Below are 23,820 nucleotides of genomic sequence, written 5' to 3' on the forward strand. Positions count from 1 at the left end.
GGTTAAAAATGTATATATAAACCATCAAAACCATAAACCATCCTTATTGAATAGTTTAAAACAAAAAGCCTTGTTAAGCTGAGCTTTTGGCGTTAACCCCAAAAATTTGAGGTTTTCATATCAAAACATAATCAACTCATAGTATAATACAAGAAGTTGCTGGTGTATATGAGTTGCTTAGCTACATTATGACGTCGAAAAAAACTGCTTTGCTACAATGTGATTTTTACACATTACACTACGAAATTAAGCAATTAAACGGGAAACTTGTGATAAAAAAATGGCCTCGTAATTTAAAAAATCCGCGTTTAAGCAGGACAAGTGTTTGTGAGATAAAAATATTCATTTGTTAATCTATTATTGACCAAAAATATACATTATGAAGGCATTAGTTTGAGAGAACAATAGTATGAAAATACACTTTGCTATCTAAAATCGATTAAATACGATAGACATTTCAACTCTAAAACTTAGGCTTTGATTTAGTTTTTATGCACTTAACGAGATCAGTGGATGAAATTACACTGGGTCTATCTGAATCGAACATTTCATTTTTCTCACTCACGTAAATATCACCATTTTGAGCCAATTCACTATCAACTATGTCTCCGTTGTAAGCAATAATATATCGAGTTAATTCTCTTTTGAGATCTTCGGTTAGAAACTTTGACAGTTCAAATGTCAAACCAGAAAAAACATTTGGCAAGGCACTGGCTTTTTTGTTAACATCAAAAATATGGTCAACTTGCAAACTTCCACCGTCAAGATCCAAATTTTCAGTAGTACCAGTAGTCTCGCAATTTATTTCCTCGTACAATTGCGTTAATTCACGACTATTTCCATTCAAAGTCGATTCTTTTTTCTTTTTGTTTGATTGGTGATTTTTCGAGAAGTAGTATACGTATATTTGCAGACCATTTCCCGCGAAATGTTTACGCATCAGTCTTTCAGCGCAATACCAATTGAAATTTTTCATCAGATGACCTAATCTGGGTGAATGAATACTTGGTTTAGAACCATTTTTAGCTTTGTTTTTAGCGAAACTCGCTATCTGAGAGAATGACTTATCGAGTACTGAATTATCAATGTCGGAAAGAATGCCTTTCGAGCTCCGTTTCTGCGCTACTATTAGAGCTATATAAACCGAAAGCTCATTCAGCATAATCAAATGAGTATCGCCAAACGTCAAATCTTTCATCTCATATGCAGTTTCATATTTTTGCCCTATTTCGGGCGAAAGTTTATTCAAAGCAGAGAACAATCCGCCTTCGCCCCAGCCTCCGGAATTGTCCACACAGTGGATTATGACAGCAAACTCTCCTGTGGTGCGATCAAAATCAGGATTTGTAACATCTCCCGAAACAAAACGAATTGCCCCAGAATTTTCATCCTCCCAGCTACGTTCTCTTTCATCGGAACTTAAAACCTCGTTATCTAGTTTCAATGAACTGTAACCGGATTCTATCCAAAGAGCCTCTAGCTTTTGCTTTCGTTTTTCTGCCCTCTCAGTCTTTTGCTCTTCTAAAATTCTAGCTCGTTTGGCTTCGTTTTGACGCATTTCTAGTTCTCTTTCTTTTCGTTCTTCAGCGGTCAAAGTTCTTTTCGGTCTTCCTATCGCTTTGAGATTTAAATTCGGAACTTCGACAACTACTGAAGCCATTAAACTACCCAAAACATCATCCGATTGCTTCATTTTACTTTTAAAGTTTTCACCTTCAAAATCGTACATTGTTTCTGGCGCCGTATCTTCCGATACCTTTATTGCGTCTGTATTGAGTTCATTCTCAGCTGTTTCTAATTCCTTCCAACAACCTGTCGAATCCGTTGAGCCCAATATCTGCTCAAAGTCGACATTCAGATTATCTGTTGATTCAACATCACTCAATATTACATCAAGACCAAATTTAACCACTTCTGAAATTTCAGAAGGAGTTTGAGCGCTCTCAATATTCAAATCGCTGCCTTGTAAATCTCCTGTGTTCAGCACTTCTGATGACAGCTGAAATTTTTTCTGAGCTCTGGCTATTATGATTTCTTCGACCGAGTTTTTGCAAACAAGTTTGATGATTTTGACTGGTTTCGTCTGCCCTATTCTGTGAGCTCTTGCTGCAGCCTGGATATCATTTTGGGGATTGAAATCATTGTCGTAAAATATAACTTTATCGGCGCTGGTCAAAGTTATCCCTTGTCCGCCGGCTTTCGTGCTTATCAAGAAAACTGAAGTTGTCTCGTTTTTATTGAAATTTTTAATAGACAAAAACCTCTCCTCGCTTCGTGATGATCCATCAAGGCGCTCATATAACAGACACTTGTATTCCAGATAGTCTTGTAAAATGTCCAACATCGTAATAAACTGAGAGAAAATCAAAACCTTGTGCTTCAAAGGCAGTAGATAACCCAATAGAAGGTCCAGCAAAACTAGTTTTTGACTAGCTAGTATCAAATGATCACCGATTACAAACGGTTCTGGCTCAACACCATGGAACAAATAAGGATGGAGGCAACACTTTCTTAACTGCATTAGAATGTTAGTCAAGGAACGCTTCGAAGTGTTTGCATTTTCATTTGACAAAGAGAAAAGAGCTTCAGAGTCTTTCAGAAGTATAGATTTATACAACTTTTTTTGTATGGAAGTCAAGCCGTGGTACATAAGAACTTGGGTTTTCGGTGGAAGCTTCAACAAAACATCGCTTTTTGTTCTTCGCAAAACGTACTGTTTTAATACGCTAAGAAGCTTCTCGTTTGAGCATCCATTTCTGACCTCATGTTCGTTTACAAAACTGTCAACATTATTTGCCGGAAACTGCTTCGCATCAATCAGGGACAACAAACTGTAGAGCTCCGTTAGATTATTTTGAATTGGAGTTCCAGTTAATAATATAGTCACTTCAAACTGAACTTCATCAAACAAAATCTTGTAAAGTACTGCATCTGAGTTTTTCAAACGATGAGCCTCGTCGACCACAAGAAGATCAAAAGTTTTCCCAAAAAACGTTTCGCGATCATGAATTAGAGTCTCGTAATTCGTTACAATAGTCACGGGGCCGATGCTATGCAGACTACTTTTGTAGCAGTTAGCTCTTTCCTCTTTAGATCCATGCACGAAAACGGCACTGCCTTTCACGGCATCGGAATAATCAATTTCTTCTTTCCACGTTTCCAACACAGACAGTGGGCATAAAATGAGACATTTGAGATTCCGTTTTGTGCATCTCATGATCGAGTCGACAACCGAAATCACCTTGAAAATGAAAATAGTAAAAAAGGAATCCATGTGAAATTATACAAGCTTTCAACTCGTTGTATAGTAGTGGAGTAGTAAGAATTAGCTTGCCTAAACTTACTTGAAATGTCTTACCCAGTCCCATTTCATCTGCCAGAATTGCTCCACTGCCGAGTTTGAATTTAGTCAACAACCAGTTGACGCCCAACAGCTGGTAATCTTTCAATGCACGCATCAGACTAAGCTAACTGAAAAAAAAGCAAAATATGGACTAAAAAAACTTTACATTCATTATACAACATATATTCAAACTGTTCATATACCTCGGTATAACAAGGCACGAACGTATCAAAAACCTAGGGTTCCTTTTGTCAAAATCCCGGGGACCAATCGTTTAGCAGACAAATCTTTTGTCATAAAAAATGAGTCTTTTGGCAGGCCAACTTCATAAAATGATGGATGATTGATTGATAGGCTCAAAAAGACGCTCAGTCGGGGGCCATGCTTCCCAATTAAGTCAATTATCTCATGATTTGTCAACAAAACTATCAACTTCAAGAACCAAAATAGTCTAAATTAGCGGCAAAACTAAGATTTACGCGCACAAAAACACTCGTGTTGAATTGAAGCGCAGCGGAGCCAGCGGTCGCTAATCGCCTATGCCACCTTCGAAGTTAGCTATCACTTTATAATTGTACTGCGTCTGCTAAAAAACCTGACTGTTATAAAACCGGTCTGCAAAAATCCCTAGCACCCAAAATCCCTTTTAAAAAATCTATCATAAATAAAGCCCCTGAAAAAGCAATGATTGGTTGAAAATCATCACCATATTTAAGAAATAAATAAAAGAACGCTTAAATTGCAAAGAAAATGTAACATTCGCCCGGAAGATACATATCGACGGAAAATAAAACTAAGTCCTAAGACGACTGGCTAACGTCTAAACAGAGCTTTATATGCTTTTCACCGTCTCTACCATGTGCCATTCTGCCAGATGACACAGCATAACCTTCCCGCGACAGAAATAAAAGTGACTAAAGGCCTTATGAACAGAAAAGTGTTGCGACGGAGGGTCAGAATGTTCTAGAATTTTTATTTTTAAAATTTCGATCGGAAGAAGAACATTTCTGAGAAATAGAAAAAAGACGGCCATTTTGAATAAAAAAGACGAAAATCAGAACCACGATATAGATTGTGAAGAACAGTTGTATCAGAGACAGAAAAATTACGGAGCCTCTTATCGTGGCAAGAACACACGATAAGGACCTTAGCGACAGATATTTGTGGAGACGGAGGCTTCAGTGGGGGGAAGAGAAATACCACGGAACCCTCCCGGGACACGAAATATAGGAGATAAGAGTGTTATCTCAAGAAAATCACGGGAGCGGAGGCTTGGTCCCCCAGAGACTGTTATATGTGAAGGGACTGTGAAAACTGACTATAACAGCTGCTGTAATGTCCTAGATCTTAATTAACACCGTTATTATTTAATATTTCAGAGCATGAGTAGATAGAAAAAGGAAAGGGTCAATCCATCTCCAATGGATTTAATATAAAACTGTCACACAAAAAATATAATAAAATAGGTTGTTCGAGCCGTGTTTTTAATGACAATCACGTAGTCTGAGGATCCGAGACTCAGCTATGTGGTTGTGTTCGCATGCAAACGAAAGCTGATCAAAAGTCGTTTGACTGATGGCCTAAAAATGGTAACTTTTTACTTTGCCCTAAACAGACCAGAAAATCAACTGGCAAGGTCGAGACGGTGAAAAACGAGTAGAATTAAGGTAACTGACGCCTGCCAGTCGTTGATAGGTACTTTTTCTACGCTCCGTCGCTGTGTGATATTTGGGCGAATGTTACATAGACGTTTTTATGGCGCTCCTGGGTGGGCCTGTTAAAGGCATGAAACTATCATGATCAGCAAGCGTAAGCCCGAGTTAGAGGCCTTAATGACCGTTGTTGTACTAGGGGGAAGGTGCGTACCCTCCGTCTAGTGCAATTTAGCTTTTTAACTTAGTTAACAGCGAAAATTCCGGGGGCCGGAGGGTTAGGTGGGAAATCTAGAGCCCGCTTGTCCTGAGGTCCCAGGACCAGAAACAATTAAAGAGAAAGCGTAAAACCAAACAAAAATAGTGTATAACCAAGAAAAAGCCAAAAAAAATAAATTTATTTAAAAACAAAAAGTACAAAAAACAGTAAAAAAAATCCAAAAAAGACCAAAAACAGTAAAAAACATAAAGTGACAGTTTATATGTTATTTCCGGACGAGATGTGATCTGACCTTCCTATTTGTTGTTGTTTCAGATTGATTTATATCGTTTCTGATAGAAAGATTGTGTGTTTTGGTGAAGGGTTGGGTACCCTCCCTCGAGTGTAATTTGAGTGTTTAAGCACGTTAATGGTGATTTTGCCGGTGACCGGAGGGTAGAGTGGCAAGCTGATCAACGTGTTCCACACTCAACAGGGACATCAAGGACAACATCCACAACGACTGTTGGGTATCGTTGAAGCAATTTTAGTATCGTTTGGGTACTATTTCCTTAAAACTTAAGTGGTGGGGGGCACGATTGGCGCGGTCCGATTGTACCCTCCATCGATTACAAATTTCCGAGTTAAGGGTCTTAATTCGAATATTTTGGTGCAAAGGAGGGTATAGTACTATTTATTAACGACTATTTATAGATTATTGTCCTTACTATATATTACTTATCTCCTATTTAGACCCAAGAAACACCCATTTTTTGTCGGAAATTACCAATTTTCGACCAAACTGTAGACCCCCAAATTTTCGGATATCCGAGCTTTTCCGATAGGCAAAAAGCTTTTATATAGAGAGTAGCCACGTAGTTCGATCCCCTTTATTAAAGAAACCGCGTGAGCAAAGATTCAGTAGAAGTTAGAAAAACGAGAATTTTTCGACCAAAATTTTGATAATTTTCTGTATTTTGTCAATCTGTTTTGGGGATCGAGTTTTTGAGTTTTTAGAGTTAGAGCAATAAAATTTTTTGCGTTAGGAGCGTGCTAGCATAACGTGCTCGGTTACTAGAGAAATTTTTGGGTAACCCTCCGAGTAGCTCCGTGGATAGAGCTAACGACTTAAGGTTTGGAAAAGGAAGGAATCGGAGGGTCCAAATTTGATAGTTTTTGGCCAAATTTTTGTTTCTAAACCAATTTTGGTCCGGTTTTTTGCATTATTCCAGTGCCGTACAGGGCTACTACGCCCATTTCAAGTATTTTTAGGCACTTTCGACCGGAATTGCGTAAAAAGTCTTTCAGAACCTATACAGGTGGTGAAAAAGGCCATTTTGACGAACGCGTTTTTGGCGATTTCTCAAAGACTAGTTATCCGATCGGGATAATTTTGGTACCATAAGTCGAAGTTTTTGACCACTTTTCCGAATCGCAACCGTTTTTGGGTTGATTATTTCGGAAAAGAAAAATTTTTTAGAATTTGTTGGTTCGGAGGGTCCAAGTAACGGGCAACCCTCCGAGCGGCAGAAAATTTTATCAAAACATCTTTTTATTCAACTGGGAAGGTTGACCGTGTCAGCCAACCTAGTTGTAAGTCAGGTAGACCGCTTTCAGAGGCTTTACTGCGGTGATTTAACCCTTTTTCTTGATTTTGGGGGAACCCTCCGAAGTGACCCTCCGGAGTCAGCTAAGCCCTTTAGCAACCCTCCTTAGTGGAAAATTTCCACGAGATCACCCTAAGAAGTTGAAACAGCTCCCCCTAGAACCCTTAGCTTATTTTGACGCTTTTTGAAGCTAGTAGGAGAACCTTCCAAGTGAGATCAGAAAATTTGAAAATTTTGGAGGTACCCTCCGAAGTGACCCTCCGGAGCGTATTAAGCATCTTATTGACCCTCCTTAGTAAATTTAGGGGGACCCTCCGAAGTAACTTGGGTGATTAAGATACCCTCCTAAGTAACTTGAGTGATTGAGGTACCCTCCGAGGTAACCCTCCGGAGTGTCTTAAGCCTTCTAGCGACCCTCCTTGTAAGAGACTTGAGTAAACCTTCTGTGGCAATTTGGGAAACGGAAAATATCCATTTAATTAGGATCATATTAGGATATTAGGCGTGCTTATCAGGATCATAAGAACCCATTCTGACCCGGAAATTCGTGATCAACTTTGGATTCTATATTGGGTGTATTAGAAGTACCCGAACAAAATTTTTTTTTTTGATTGTGATTTTGGTTGAGTGGTTGCCTTGAGCTACTTAATAGGAAAGTTCGGGCAATCCGGGAACAAATAAAGGAAGACCTCGGTGGGTGTATTAAGCAAATACACACCCACTTGAGAAGAAGAATTGTTCCCTACTCTCGTGCACTTGGAGCAGTCCGAGTGTGGGAGAGCTTTTTCATAGACTTGACGAATTTTCGACCAAGAGGTTGCCTTGAGCTACTTAGTAGGACAGCTCGGGCAATCGCAGGACACCCAAAAGAAGACCTCGGTGGGTGTATTAGGCAAATACACACCCACTTGAGAAGACTGTGTCCTGGGCTTCGTTCTTTCGGATCGTTCCGATTGGGGGAAGTCTTTTTCTTTAAGACTAAGTTTTATTTATCTATTTCTGAATCATCACTGCTTTTTATCGAAGATTGTTTAATTTTAACAAAGCAGTGACTTGATAAATTGTGTGGCGATAAATTGATACTGACAAAAGGTCGCTGTCACCTGTAGGATATTCTTATCTGATTATCGATTGTGTTTTGTGTGTCGATTATATCTTGTGGAAACTTTGTGATACTGTTATACTATACAACCGGGTTGAGTTAGCACTATATCAATACTGGGTAGACCCTGTGTGTAACTTTAGCTGAGTCACTAATTTAGTCGTGAGAGATCTAGGAGACCTTTTGATACTGACGGAATCGAGTAGGCAGCGTTAAGTGATTTAACTAAATCTTGTTTGTGGTACGTTTGCATTGCCATCAAATTACGAATACTTTCATTTCGTACAAAACTATGCAGCGCAGGGACTCGTTAGGATCGACTACTAAAATTCCCAGGCTAAGCAAGGGAAGCACGCGGAAATTTAGAACTAGGCGTAGCCAAACCTCGTTTAGCAGCGCTTCCGACGCGTTTGCTGAAGACGAATCGACTAAAGGTCAACCTGATCTTTCAGTGATCGAAATGAGACTAAGGAGCGAGAAAAACCTTGATGGCAATCAAGGGCGGAGCGCCGAGGCCGAGCCTGCGAGCGAAACGCCGGTGGATCCCTTTGACGAAGGGGAGCGAACGCTCATTCGACCCGACTTTGAGCCAGACGGGGTCCTCGAACGAGAGGAAGTCGAGAGGACAGAGGAGACCTCGGAGCGTTCCGAGGTCGAACCTCGGGAGGAAGTGTTGTACAGGGGAATGTCCAAATCAGAGACTAAGAGCTATAAATGGAGAAAGGAACCTTCACATCTGACAAGTGCACACTCATCCTTGGCCAAACAGAGTAACAACGCGATGATGTCGAGTATGAGTCCGGGTGAAGAGCAGACGTTCTCGAAGGCCAAGAAGAGTTGGAAGTCCTTGTACGACGAACGCATGGCGTCACTACCAACTGTAGGTTTGACTTCCAGTGATGACTACCCGGAGATAACCCATCCGGATGTGAACTTCACACCGTGCCCAAGGAACGACATGAGCAGGGAGGCATCTTCTGCCTCGCCGACCAGGCCTATGTCAGATGGGATAACGATGGGAGCATCATCAACGTTTGACAGACTGATGACGTCAATGCACAAGCAAAAGGGCGGTGCGTCATCAAGTACTAGGCTACAGCCACAGTTGACCTCGTCTTCTCTGGGGCTAACCCCGCCACTGGGGGCAGCTGGTGACATAAGTGATATGTTCGCTGGTGTGATGAATGGCCTGGATGAATTGAGGCGAGACATGACTAAGCGGATAGATCAAGTTGACGAGAGAGCTCACCATGGTCGAGAGAATTTGAAACATGAGCTAACGCACGTGAAGTCGCAGGCGAGGTTTGATCAGGCTCAATTGATTCGTGACACCGATCAATGCCTGGCCGAGAGCCTGGCTCAGGCAAACAAAGAGTCAGAGGAAAGAGAGGCTAGGATGACAAGAGAGATCGAGCGATTGTTGAATGATCGTGATAATACCTACGCCCAAACGATGACTGGCCTGGAAAGGAGGTTGGACGCCAAATCTGACTTGATGATGCGGAAGCTTGACGCGATCCTGAATGGGAATAATTGGCAGGAGCATTCCAACTCAAGGGAGCGCTCACGCCATGCGAATGTTGGAGATGGTACGGGCAACAGTGCCAGAGCCCAGCAAGGCTCGAGAACGAACTACGAACATAGAAACAAGGAGCGGCCAAGGGCAGCCCCGCAGAGGCCTGGCTGGACAAATCCAGTCCCACCGGAGGCAGATGCCACCCCGGAGACAAGATTGCCAACCGTGCCACAAGTCAGTTCAGTACCAGATCTGACTACAGTCTCACAAGACACAACGATGTATGCCTCGATGTTTGAGCCTCTGAACAGATCTCTTGAAACATTCATCACCAAGCTCTCGAAGTCAACCGAGAGAGGAGAGAGGTCAAGAAGAACACTGAAAAAGCCGAAGTCATATAAAGACGAGTCAGACGGCTGCATTGATACTTGGATAGAGGTGATGAAGTAACACTTTGAGGAAGAGAATCTCTCCAAGAAACAAGAGTGCAGCGCGCTGACGAGCAACCTGGAGGGTACTGCATTAAATTGTGTAATGGCGAAAAGAGCCAATGAGAGAGACAGCGCTCGCAAGATATTCGACATCCTGCTGAATCGTTTCGGCTCTGGAGTACAAGGGCACCAGGCCATGGTGAAGTTCGAGAAGAGGCGTCAGAGAGATGAAGAATCAATAGATAAATTCTTGGACGACCTTGAATTGCTCAGGAGGAGGAGCAACCCGGATGAGAGAATATCCGAACGAAACTTGGCGATCGCTTCGAAGTTCATGGATGGTGTAAGGAGTGAGGAGTTGAAGACGATGTTGGCCACTCACTTCACCCTGTCGCTTGACCAGGTACCCACGCCCGACGACTTGCGTATGAAGTCACGCGAGTATTTACTGATAAAACCGAGGGCGCAAAACCGTTACAGCAATTATGGCAACTATAGCGGGACAAACACTGGTGCGAATTCCAGTTGGTACAAACCTCGCGATGACATGGACAAGAGGAGGTCGTGTGCGAATTGTGGTTCGATGGACCATCACGTTTCTGCGTGTTCTGCATACAAACAGAACATGAAGGCCATAGGCTACTTTCTCGAGGACGCTGACGCGACCGACGAGGATCATGAAGAGTACGTGAGAGGGCTCATCATGAAATATGGTCCGAGGTGTTTCTTCTGTAATTTGGAGGGACACTTCAAGTCGGATTGTACTCAATTTTGGGACGCAGTAGCGGACGCGAAACATCCCCGCCACGATGAGGCGCTTTCGGGTGTCAAGGCCAGTCGAGCACGTCTGATGAACGAGGCTGAATCTCGGAGAAAGGAGACGACACCGAGCACTTTCACGACTAAAAAGGTTAAAACATGGCCTGACGAGGGGGTAGCCTCGAACCTCGAAACAGAGTCGTCTAGCCCACTCAAGGTGGATTACGGCCTGGCGGCAAGGACAGCTCTGCAGAATGTCAAACAGGACCTTGCCACGAAAGAAGTGGAGCAATGGGTAAGGTCGGAGCTGGAGAGCACAGATCTTCGGGAAAGTCTTAATGTCCTGAGTAAGACGACAAGAGCAGAAGATGAAAAAGAGCCCAAGAAACAGGGACTAAAACTGAACGTTATATCTGGCAAGACTTTCGGCATGACGAAGGCAGGGACCAAAATAATGTCTATCATCTCAGTCGCAGGGCACCAGGTGGTCAAGAACCTGAGCGAGCCATCCGAGATTACACTGGTCCACCTGGACATCTATGCCGACTACCTGAAGGAGAAGGATCCCAAACTGGACTCCAGGGCAGTGCGAGCGCTGCTCACAACGGGAGGTCCGAGGCTGATGAAAGTGGACGGACATTATATCGATGTCCATGGCCCTTACCCGATTCTGATGAACGTGGATGGCATCAATATCTACACGAAAGCTCACATAACTGATGCGAACGATCAGGTTGGCCGGATATACATTGGTCAAGAGGAGCTGAAGGTCAGACGAATCGGACACAACGCGATGCTCGAACAAGATGCTGTGCATATTGGTTGCGAGGCAGATCTGGCCGCACACGTTCTGGACGTGCAAGGCAGACAACTTTCTGTAAAGGGGCTGCTAGACACGGGAGCAGTGGTTAGTGTCATGCCAGTCAAAACTTGGACCGACATGGGTTTCGAAAGATCGGATCTCATACCGACAAACATCAGGTTGGCAGCTGCCAATCAGGGAGCGATCTATGTCGCCGGACGAACCCCGATCATCTCACTGCAGCTTGGAGGAAGACATCTTTGGATGAGCTTCCTAGTAGTAGAGAATTTGGATGAATCCGACCAGTTCATCCTAGGAAGGGATTTCGTTCGCAACTTTGACGTCACGATTGATCTCAATGACGGATTGATTAGGATCAAGGATCCTGAAAGAAAGTATGAGAAAAGACCCCTTAATAAGATCTTAATTAATCAGGCCAAGGTGCCGATTTTTCTGGATCGAAAAGTTAGATTAAAACCGAACCAAGCCGTAGTAGCGACGTTTAGGATGAGGAACTTGAATGAACTCAGCAATGACAGACAGGTGTGTCTGGTACCAAATCCAAACAGTAAAAGCTCGGCTATTTTAGGAAGAAGCTTCTCACTCACTCAGAGCGGACTGTGTGTGAGTGTGTTATTGAACACAGAAGCAACAACAGTGACAATACAGAGGGGAAAGAAACTTGGCTACGCTTTGCCTCTGAACACAGACTTTCTGAGTGTGGAGAACTTGAAGAAGTTTGACGTAACTAAATGTCCATTACATGCGAACCAAGAATGTATAATGAAAAGAGTAATTGAATTGAAATCTTCTAGGAAATTGTTTTCAATGAAGTCGGAAACAGATGATGGGCTGTCTAGTTGTTCCAACTTTCCTGAGAGGCCGACGGAAGCAGAGTTAGCAGCGAATAGGCCTGTCCTACCTGAGATAGAACATCTGAAGGGTAAAATATCTGACAAGGAACTAGATTCGCTCAGGGCGGTGCTAGATCGGAACGCAGACGTTTTTTCAAAGCATAAGGCCGAGATAGGTTGTTGCAATTTTGTAGAGCACGAGATTGAGATAGAAGAGGGCTCGGTACCTCACAGGGAAGGGGCGAGAAGAATGACCCCAAATAAGTCAGAAGCGTGTAGGAAGGAAATTGAAATGTTAATGGAGTACGACATGATTGAGCCGTCGAAGTCCCCATGGGCTTGTGGCGTGGTCATGGCGAAAAAGAAAGGGGGACAACTCAGATTTTGTTGTGATTTCCGTTATCTGAACGCAGTGACTATAAAGGACGCATACCCGATTCCCCGCATCGATGAGAGCCTATCCAAGCTGGGAGACGCTAAGTTCTTCACGACGTTGGATTTGGGCTCCGCATTCTGGCAAGTGCCACTCAGAAAGCAAGATCGAGAGAAAACAGGTTTCGCGTGTGAGCTGGGACTCTTCCAGTGGAAGAGGATGCCATTCGGATTGTGCAACGCGACGGCCACATTCCAGCGACTGATGGCCCAGGCACTCACGAGCGTCACTAAGAAATACGGGAATCTCATCATGTGTTATGTCGATGATGTTGTGATTGCAACACCAACCCTAGAAGACCACATAGAGAGGTTGGAGGAGGTGTTTTCTTGCATGAAGCAGGCGGGTCTGAAATGCAAACCCCCTAAGTGTGAAATCCTCAGGGATTCCATAAAGTATTTGGGCCGCCTGGTTGACAAACATGGAGTGAGACCAGATCCCGAAGCAGTTGAAGCGGTGTTGACCTGGAAGGCACCTAAAACAGATACACAGTTGATGAGTTTTCTGGGATTCGCCAATTATAATCGTGAGTTCATCAAAGGGTATGCTGACAAAATATACCCTATGCAGAGATTGATGAGAAACAAGGGCAAAAAGTTCACCTGGACTGATGAGGCACAAGTCTCATTTGAAAACATCAAACGTGAACTTTGCGAGGCACCGGTCCTCGGCATGCCAACGGAGAAGGGAATGTTCGTGCTGGACACGGATGCATCAGTGGTTGCGATATCAGGCATACTTCACCAAGAGCAGGAGTGGAACGGGAGAACGGTTCTTCGTCCGATAGCTTATGGAAGTAAAGTCCTGAGTGACACTGAGATGAAGTACGGCGCACCAAAAGCGGAGATGTTTGCTGTGATCACGTTCGTGGAAAAATACAGGGCCTACCTGGGGAGTGCTCCATTCAAGTTACGTGTGGACAATCGTGCCCTTGCCTGGCTGAAAACCTATTCGATGGATCAAAGCTACATTGGTCGTTGGATCGTGCGCTTGGATGGATACCACATGATCATAGAGCACCGTACCCGTGACAAGCACCAGAACGCAGATAGCCTCAGTAAAAAGACAGAATTTTATGAGCGCCTCGAGGAGAAGCAGGCTAACCAATCAGAGATCAAAGACGGGTTTTCCTTTCTGGACAAAGAAACCTACGATAAGCTGCCACTTACTAGGTGGTTAGACAAATCAGGACATCCTATACCTGGACACCCTGACCTTCCAGTGGAGACGGCCGCGGAGATAAAGCTTTTAGCCAGAGGCGAACCCGTTCCGTTGGACCTGCTAGTCCAATCCAACTTGGTACAGCAAGAACTGACCAGTCTGGGTATAAACAGCATCGCTTTATTGAATAAGACGGTGAACGTGGCGCCGGACGTCATGGGAAAACTCCGTGACTTGTTGGATAGGGAAGTGAATAGGCATGATCGTGAATGGATGGAGACCATGCAGAGGTTGACTGTCACCGAGAGAACAGAGAAGATGCCAGTGTCCATTCGCAGCCGAGGCGTTGAACGGGATTGCAGGTCGATCGTCAACCAGCTGGTGACCTCGATGCCGAAAGAAGTATTGTTGAGAACTTCGTTCACTGAATATGGAACATCGAATCAAAACCAAGCTACTGAGGAAGTCAGGATCAGGTCGAAATCTAGCTTCACGAGGAAAGTGCACTTCACGGATGCAAAAGAGGAATATGAGCCAAGCCCAGATTGTTCGTCCATGGACGAGACAATGTCCGGGGAGTCTGACACCTTCGAGCCAGTCAAGGACGTCTCCTCTGATGAGTCAGACACCTTTGAGCCCGTGCAGGACGACTTGTCCGGGGAGAGGTTGACTAGACCACCTAGGGGCAGAATTTTGTCCGGGGAGTCGGGTTCAAAGCGACCGATGGACAGAGTTTTGTCCGGGGAGTCAAGAAACATCTCAGACAACTTGGAATATGATGTTGAGGAATCAGTCGTTTCAAGTGGTGACTCGAGACCCCAGTCCTGGGACAACACGTCTGAAACAACTTCCAATTCCGATGTGTCAGAGATCGCAATCCACTCCTTATTGGTAGACTGGAAGCAGCGTGGGCTGGACCGAGAAACACATCAGGATCCAGACAGGGACAGATACACCTCAGATGAAGAGGGCACTGTGGTAGATAATGCCGCAGACGAGCTCGAGCTGATAGCAGTTTCAAAACGCCCAACCAGATTGCTGCCACATGGTACGGTCGTCCGTACCAATCTGGAACCATCTGTGCAAGAAGCGACGCCTTTGAAAAAGATATGGTGTGTCAAGTTGATGGACGATGCTCATGCTCCGGAGATAATGAGTGGGCAAATGAACGTGGTGAAGACGTATTTGAAAGCCAGGTACAGGCTGTCGGATCTCCTGAGGGCTCAACGAAATGATAGAATGACGAGCAGTCTGAAAAGATGGATCGAGAATGGAGCACCTGACAAGGGAGACTTGGAAGAAGACAGCTACAAAATCCTGAAGCAATTTTACCTGAAGAGGAAAGACTTGTTGTACCTGAATAAGGACGGAATCGTAGCCTGTAAGCGCAAGGAGGAGGACAAGGTCCTTTATAAATACAATTCAATAGTGTTACCACAGTTGTACCAGACTGAATTGCTCTTTCGCTCACATGATCAGATGCGACATCAAGGCGTGGACAAAGTGTATAACAGGATACAAAAACGATTCGAATGGCCGGGATTGAAGAAGGCTTGTGAGAAATGGATAGCCGCATGCCTGTCTTGTCAACAGGCAAAGGATCCCAGGAAACTAAGGTTCCCCCTACAGTCAATAGAATCGTCAGGTTTCAACGAAGTGGTGCAAATTGATCATCAGAAAATCTGCATGACAGCAACGGGCTATAATCAGGTGCTGGTAATGATCGACCATTTTACAAAGTATGCGGAGGCAGCACCCTGCATGACAGCGTCGGCAGAAGAAACATGCGATCATTTGATAAACGTGTGGATAGCAAGGCATGGCTGCCCCATCACGTTCCAATCGGACAATGGCAAAGCATTCGTAGGTGATCTCACGAAAGAGTTAATGAAAAGGTCGCAGGTAGCGCAGGCCCACTCGACCACTTATCACCCGCAAACGAATGGCCTAGTCGAGAGGCAGAATCGCACACTGGTATCCATGTTGAGAGTCTACTGCTCACGCTATATGGATGACTGGGACAAGCACTTGCCGCAAGTGATGGGTGCTTACAACAGCACGGAGCATTCCACCACGGGAATAAGTCCGCATATGATGCTGACGGGTCATGAAAAAGCACTCCCGTTAACGTTCTTCTACCCTGAATATGAAGGGAAGAGGACAGCACCGCAAACGTACGTGCGGGACGTTATTAGAAGACAACAGGACCTCAATGACTTATGCAGGAGGAATACGCAACAGGCGCAAATTAGACAAAAAAGGAGGTTTGATAAAAGAACAGCCGATGCAAAAGCCTACTCAGTTGGCGATTACGTCTGGGTGTTCCAGGAAGTGGTTCCACCAAAAGGAACCAAGAAACTATTAAAGAAATGGCGTGGTCCATTTCAGATAACAGAGGTGCATCAAGGAGGTCGTTTTTATCGGCTGAGCACTGGAAGAGCGGCTCATTACGAGAATATCAAACCGCACAATGCCTCGTCAGAGGATTGGTGCATCCCAGCGGACATGCAAGAGGGAGACTATTTAATTGTGGATCCTGCTTGTGAAGTGAATGAGAGGGGTACTCGCGACAAGAACGACGGGAACGAGGTGGTGGACGATTGCGATCTACCACTGGATCTCGAGTTGACTGAGCGAGTAGAGGTGGACGATGAAACTCTACCCTATGCCGAAGAAAACTGGGATTGCCCGGAACAAACCGAAATTGACAAAGGAATACAGCCTGACTTTCCTCTCACCATGGAAACACGCCAAAGCAAGAAAGGAAAAAACCAGAAGAAATACAATCCGTATGGCGAGGACTTCGTTGTAGATCGGATAGTAGTTAGTGATGTCATAGACTCGCTGGTGGGGCTGGACGAAGTAGCGATGCTAGAAGAAATCGACCTTGTGAACGATATGGATCAAGATTGGATCGACGATCGATCAGAACCGGAAGTGGAGTTCGAACCAGAAGCGGAACAGACTCATGAGCAAGAACTAACAAACTTGCGCGTGCTCGAGTGGCTCCACGATCTGCCGACAGATCCAAAAGAGACGATCCTGACGATTCAGGACGTCGACAGAGACGGCGTCAAATACATCAGTCATGACAATACCGAGTCCAACTGGGTCGCCCCAGATGGTCCTCTACGTGTTCCACAATCCAACCTCGGTCTCCTAGACTTTGGGCGATCGACGGGGACGTCGATGGATATTTTTGTCCGGGGAGTGGGGGTAGGACTCACCCACACCGAAAACCTCATAATAAAAAAATTGAAATCGGCAAGAGAAACCGGAGAACTAGAGACAGAGGGCGAGAATGCTAAGAAACCACCTTTTGGACGAATCTTTGAATCGTATTTTGATCTCCCGAACCACTATTCGAACAATATCGTTATAACGGACAGCGATTTCATACTGACGGAACGCACGTGCGCCATAGCGATAACTGCGGACGTAAGCTTCAAAACAGCACTAGCAGCCGACTTTAAAAGAGAGTACAAGAATATCGAGTTTTTGTGGAAACAGAGGCCTGGTGTAGGAGGAATGATAGCGTTACCCCCTGTTGCATCACAGATACCAGGGAAATATTTGTGTTTTTTGGTTACGAAAGCTACTGATAGGCAACACGTGAATCCGGAGAGCTTGGTATTGGCCTTGACTCGACTTAGGGATTTCCTGGTTGAGATAGGTGTGACCTCTCTCTCGTTGCCAGTTTATGATCCCAATAGGGGAAAGCTACATCCGAGAGAGTTGTATGCTCTTGTGCATGTGATATTTTCAGAGACTGACATAGAGGTTTACTTACATAAAAAATACTATCTGAGCATATGCTAAGAATTGCGCTCGGCGATAAGTGGTTTTTATTAAGTTGCTCGATAAGAATTAGAGTCAAGTTTTAGGTTAGGTTTTAGGTACAGTATTAGGGATCAGGTTTTTATATGATAGTATAGGTGTGTGATGTTTATGTGTTTATGTTATGTTATTGTTATGATATGTTTTATGTTTGTGTCATCAAGGTGACAGCGCTTATTCGTGCTACTCTGACAAAGATAAAGGTGGACGATCCACCTTGGTGCTAAATTTTAAATCAGAATTGAAAAAGAGAATCTGATACCCCCTATGCTCTTGGCAGGTCTGACCGTAACCGCCACTAGATCGAAGAAGACGGCGCGAACCCTGGCAGACACTAAGTTAGAAATGGAAGTAATCAGTCAATGTGGATCTGGAGGACTTGAAGATTATAGGCCCTCGCGAATCAACATGGCCAAGTTGAAACTGGAAGGACAACTCGACGTGGTCGAGTACAGTCGAATAACTGTGCCGGAATCGGTCCACATGGGAGATCCGGCAGGGGGTTATGAGGAGATGTTGAAAGCGAGGAACTCCGCGAGAGGGCACCTGATGGCTTGGAGCGAGAAGAGAGCCATGCAAGAATATTTGAAGGGGCTTACGGAGAACTCTAACTTCAATCGAAGAGAGTATGGCACAGTGATGTCATCAGAAGCGAACGAAATCGGATTGGAAAAACTGCTAGAAATTTCTTGGAGGGCGGCCCTCCAGAAATACTTCGATGAGACGATGAATGCACCTGCTACTGTGGCAGCATACCTGGCTCATCCTTGCGTGAGAACTGATCTGCAAATACGACTGGCTTGGTGCTTGATGGGCATCAAAAAGGCGGAGTATGAAGCCAGTAATGACTCGAAATCACGAGAACAGGAACTAGAGTTAATGGAAGCTCTACGAGCATTGATTTCGAAAGACGATTCAGCGATAGCATGGGCTAAGCGTAAGGATGCCCTTTGCTTTGTCAGGTTCGTGGTGGATCGCATCCCCACTCCTGTGTTGGGAGAATGTATAAAGATCATTCGGCAAAAGGGAGTTGATTGCGAAAGGAACTTCCTTAGGGCACTCCTAGAGCTATATCAGGACATGCCATTGACCGTGCCAAGCAAGGAGTCGAATGATATGGAAAGCTATCGCAAGTTGGAAGAGGTGAGAAGATACTCCAACAAAGAATTGAGAGTGAGCAGAGACTTGATTGAAGCGGCCAGAGGACAAAAGGAGTTTGCAACACTAGGGAAACTGAAGTCGTTCCAATACGTGTCTGGTATACCAGTGATGGCGTATAATCCCTTCGTGAGCGAAGAAGCCAGGGAAGCATACTTCGACTACGAGCAAGTCACAGTGCTCAACTTCTGGGTTGAAAGGATTAAGGAAATTGGAATGTTGATGGTGGAACAACCCAAGCTTGGAATTATTTTGGAAGAACGAGTAGTCGAGCCCTCGATTCCCGAGCTAAAAGGGCAAGTGAGTTTTGATTGTGGTTCTTGGGACGGTCCCTTGAAAACCAGTCTAGTAGTGATGTGGGAACTCATGAAACCTTCCTGGTGTCCCCATCCTAACGCAGGCTTAATCTGGGACATGACCGCGGATATCATGTTAGACCGGGATGATGATGCGAGTCTACATGATCTGGCCATGATACAACACCTGCTGGCCATGAGATTGACGAAGAAGAAGAGCAACCCGTCCACGGAGCTGTCCGAGGAAGGTACATCGAGTAATTGGTTGAAGCAAGGCACATGCTTGGCTCAACACAGTGGGATGGAAGGACATGTTTGTAACCTGGGACACTGCCTGATTACGCTAAGCGAGCAGCATCGACAACTGGCACGATTGTACGGAAGATTGAGCATGTCAGATAAGAGTGCCATGGAGTTGGTCGCAGACTGCCATGGGGTGACGGACGTAAACCTGATCACAGCCTTGGGATTTTGCAGCATGACGAGTTCGATAGAGTCGCTCGAGCGCTTGGAGCGTGCCCATGAGCTAGTGACGTCCCTCAGCGTGGAAACATTCCCTGGAGCATTACAGACAGAACAAAAGATTGGAGGCTGGCGAGAAGCCCTAGAGAATGAAATGAATCTGAAGGATAGTGAAGCCTATCACAGACCTACTGGTTCAAAATATATGGTGGGTTCAAGCTCAGCGCCGTATTGTAATAGCAAGTATCCTACGCACATGGTGGTGATGGATGCGAGGACGCAACAAGTGTTGGTTGACCAACTTTTCTCTGTGCCAAAGTGCGTGAGGTTGGCCAGAATGTCAGAGAGGTCATATGACTTGTTGGCAAAGATCTTTCGGGCAGTCCCGAAGAGATCCGAAGGCGAGTTGCAAGACGTTGTGGGTGAAGAGTTCATGAGACTGAACGAAGGCAACGTGAGTGAGTTCCAGAAACAGAAAGCGAGTGGAGCGTTACCCACTGAATTCCCCACCATAGAAGAGAAAGACGATTTACATAGAATCCTGGTGGAAGTGGAACCGTTGCTGGGAGCCTCAGGGTATCGGACCCGAAGGAACATAGTGAGAACCCATGGGGAGTATCCTTGCCACTGCTTAGCGCAGACGTTGTGGTACCCCAAACGCGGGAATCTGATCCTAGTCTGGGACGTGGAGGAGTTGTACTCCACGGGGTTGCCCGATCAGAATCAACAAGTGTCAATCGTGGTGGTTAGCGCCATGCTAGCAGTGAGATGGTTGGAGGCTAATGCAGACACCAGTGAGCAGGAGACGGCCGTGCCGACTCCTGAACAGCTGAGCAACGTGAAAATGAGTAGTGAATTGGATCTTTTCAGAACCACCTGCAAGGTTCTGAGAATACCTAAAGCCATTGAAAGAATATGGTCAAGGCAAAGATTGATGCCTTGGTTCCGTGCAGTGATGACATCTTGGATGTATGAACGCGCGAAGCGTCACATGTCAAGGAACACGGAGGCCTATCAATCTTTCCAGCTAGATATAGGACCAGGAGCCTATAAACGAGCATTCTTGACGCACAGAAACGCGGTCACCACAGCGGTGAAGCGGGTAGCTGGAACGCCTTGTGTTACTGAAGATGAGAAGAAAGAGGTCTTAAGAGCTGACCTAGAACGAAACGTGAGCCTATGTCTTCACAACAGCTTTTGCAGGAACCGGGAGCAGAAGGTGAATGTGGACTTGCTACCTTGTTGCAAACCGAGGCTGTTGGAACAGGAGGGTTGGGGCACGGCCCGCAACTCTCTGGACATGTTAGAGAAAGTTCTGGAAGACAGTGACGCTGAACATCAGGATGGAGAAATGATGGAATGAAGATGACCGAAGAAGAGAAGAGAAGGAGAAAAAACTTGATTGTCTTTGTGTGTAAAAACTTGAACAAATCAACCAAGTTTTGATTATTGAACTTGTTAAACTTTTTGTTTTGATTTAGTTTGGTCAGACCAAACTTTGAAAATTGTTGCAATTGTTAAAATTGTTGAAATTGTTGATTTTAGTTACTACTATCTATGTATGTATATAAGGCGCATAGGTGAGTATATTTACCTATTTATTCCCGACTGAAGTTTTTAACCTGTGTAAGACACAAATTCACTGTGTGGCGACATGGTAAGTTTGAGTAAACTCGCTCGGGAAGGGTGGGTAACTCAAGAACTTTCCTAGCCACAGAGTTTCTTAGTTTTAATATTGAAAGGACCGCATAAATGACTGATTATACTTGGTGAGTGGAGTTAAGTTAATTTTAACGGGTGCGTGGCCGTGCCACGTCCCACTTTTTAATCACAAAGAGCGAAAAGAAGTTTTATGGCAAGACGACGTAAGTAGTCAGAAAAGAAATTTTATCTAGGACACTCCTCATGGTGCAAATTTTGTGAAAATGTTGAAAGGCAGTGAGATGTAGTACGATGCCATTTGTGAACACGTAGTGAGTTGAGGTGGAGTAGATAAATTTCATTTTCTTATGCGATTTGTAAGATTGGTTACAGAAAACTGGATACCTACTTGACGATAACCCGGTGTTGTGCGATCAATAGGGACATTGATGGAGACTTGTCCGGGGAGTATGTGCCATTCTGCCAGATGACACAGCATAACCTTCCCGCGACAGAAATAAAAGTGACTAAAGGCCTTATGAACAGAAAAGTGTTGCGACGGAGGGTCAGAATGTTCTAGAATTTTTATTTTTAAAATTTCGATCGGAAGAAGAACATTTCTGAGAAATAGAAAAAAGACGGCCATTTTGAATAAAAAAGACGAAAATCAGAACCACGATATAGATTGTGAAGAACAGTTGTATCAGAGACAGAAAAATTACGGAGCCTCTTATCGTGGCAAGAACACACGATAAGGACCTTAGCGACAGATATTTGTGGAGACGGAGGCTTCAGTGGGGGGAAGAGAAATACCACGGAACCCTCCCGGGACACGAAATATAGGAGATAAGAGTGTTATCTCAAGAAAATCACGGGAGCGGAGGCTTGGTCCCCCAGAGACTGTTATATGTGAAGGGACTGTGAAAACTGACTATAACAGCTGCTGTAATGTCCTAGATCTTAATTAACACCGTTATTATTTAATATTTCAGAGCATGAGTAGATAGAAAAAGGAAAGGGTCAATCCATCTCCAATGGATTTAATATAAAACTGTCACACAAAAAATATAATAAAATAGGTTGTTCGAGCCGTGTTTTTAATGACAATCACATAGTCTGAGGATCCGAGACTCAGCTATGTGGTTGTGTTCGCATGCAAACGAAAGCTGATCAAAAGTCGTTTGACTGATGGCCTAAAAATGGTAACTTTTTACTTTGCCCTAAACAGACCAGAAAATCAACTGGCAAGGTCGAGACGGTGAAAAACGAGTAGAATTAAGGTAACTGACGCCTGCCAGTCGTTGATAGGTACTTTTTCTACGCTCCGTCGCTGTGTGATATTTGGGCGAATGTTACACCAAGCCAGTACTTTCGGTGGTCTTTTCTAACATCGGGTCGACAAAAAACGTTACTGCCATCGGCTTCGGTCAAAACACTCAAATTAACTTAATTACATGCAGAAATAGTGAGCTCATGGCTGGGTCTCAGTATCCCCAGACCACGAGGTCACTCCTAAAAACAGGGCTACTACTATTTATTATATTACTATTGTTTTTGTTCAGTAGATAAAAATCATCATCTCCATCGAAGATGGATCAACCCTTTCCCCCAACTCCTAGCTTCTCATCCTTATCAAAATGAATCCAGTTGTTAATTAAATTCAAATCAGGACATGACAAGAAGCTAAAAGTCTATATAAAAGGATAAAAGTCTCAGTTCCGAAACCCTTCCGGATTCTTGAATCCACTGAATCAAGCTCGTTAATCTTGATTTCTTCTTAATCCGGAAGGCTGTCCTCCACCCTTCACCGTTGTCCGCAACGGCCTTGCAACTATTGTAGCGACACAATAGTTGCAACTCGGAACCTTCTCTGCTATTCCTGCAATCTGCTGCTGTTTTTTTTATCACGATTCTCGTAGTTATCGTCCGCGCAACTAATGTTGTTGTGTTTTTCTTCGACCTTTTTGCCAAAATGGCCGTTTCTGACGTTTCTCAGAAATGTTACGTAATCACTTCGAGAATTTAAAAATTAGCAATTCCCGAATCCTTTACCTTTCACGTTTTGTCCAATCGTTCAAATAACGTCGTTAATCCTTTAAAATCACTAATTCGGAAGGTTCGCTGCTAAAATTTCGAATTCCGCAGAGATTGCATTTTTCACATTCTGGTCGAATGTCACATACTCCCCGGACAGTCCGGTCAATGTCCTCATTGAATCACGCAATGTTCTTAAAACAGATACAGTGTCATCGAACAGAATTTACAAAATGCACGAAATTACTTTTATCCACGTCACATCGACTCACTGCAGAATACAAATGGCATCATACTACATCACTATAGCCTTCAAATTCTTTCATTAATCTGCCCATTGAGAATATGACTTAGGACAAAACATATTTTCTGACTTCCAGTGTCAATGTCCCGATTAAAACTTTTTCTCTTAGATTTAAAAGGTGCTGGCTTGCAGGACAGTCCTGCCAACCAACAAGCTAAAATTATCCTACTATGCTTCTCCCTTCGGAAATCTTGCTTGTTATTGTCCTGAATAGTAAAACTAAGAAACT

The 23,820-nt window shown here is 44.3% G+C and overlaps 1 protein-coding gene across 1 annotated transcript in view; it reads right to left on the reverse strand.

Moving 5' to 3' along the window:
- Positions 1-336: 336 nt before the first annotated feature.
- The window catches only part of LOC134847533 (chromodomain-helicase-DNA-binding protein 1-like), a 118,267-nt gene continuing 94,783 nt past the window's right edge, over positions 337-23,820 (reverse strand). The window contains exons 2-3 of the mRNA XM_063864590.1: positions 3,345-3,473; positions 337-3,241 (exon numbers count right to left, since the gene is read on the reverse strand). Coding sequence (XP_063720660.1) covers positions 464-3,241; positions 3,345-3,458 — 2,892 coding nt within the window. The 5' untranslated portion in view covers positions 3,459-3,473 and the 3' untranslated portion in view covers positions 337-463. The remainder of the gene's footprint in view (positions 3,242-3,344; positions 3,474-23,820) is intronic.

This window comes from Symsagittifera roscoffensis, chromosome 6 (genome assembly GCF_963678635.1).
Source record: "Symsagittifera roscoffensis chromosome 6, txSymRosc1.1, whole genome shotgun sequence".
Classification (NCBI taxonomy): Eukaryota; Metazoa; Xenacoelomorpha; order Acoela; family Convolutidae; genus Symsagittifera; species Symsagittifera roscoffensis.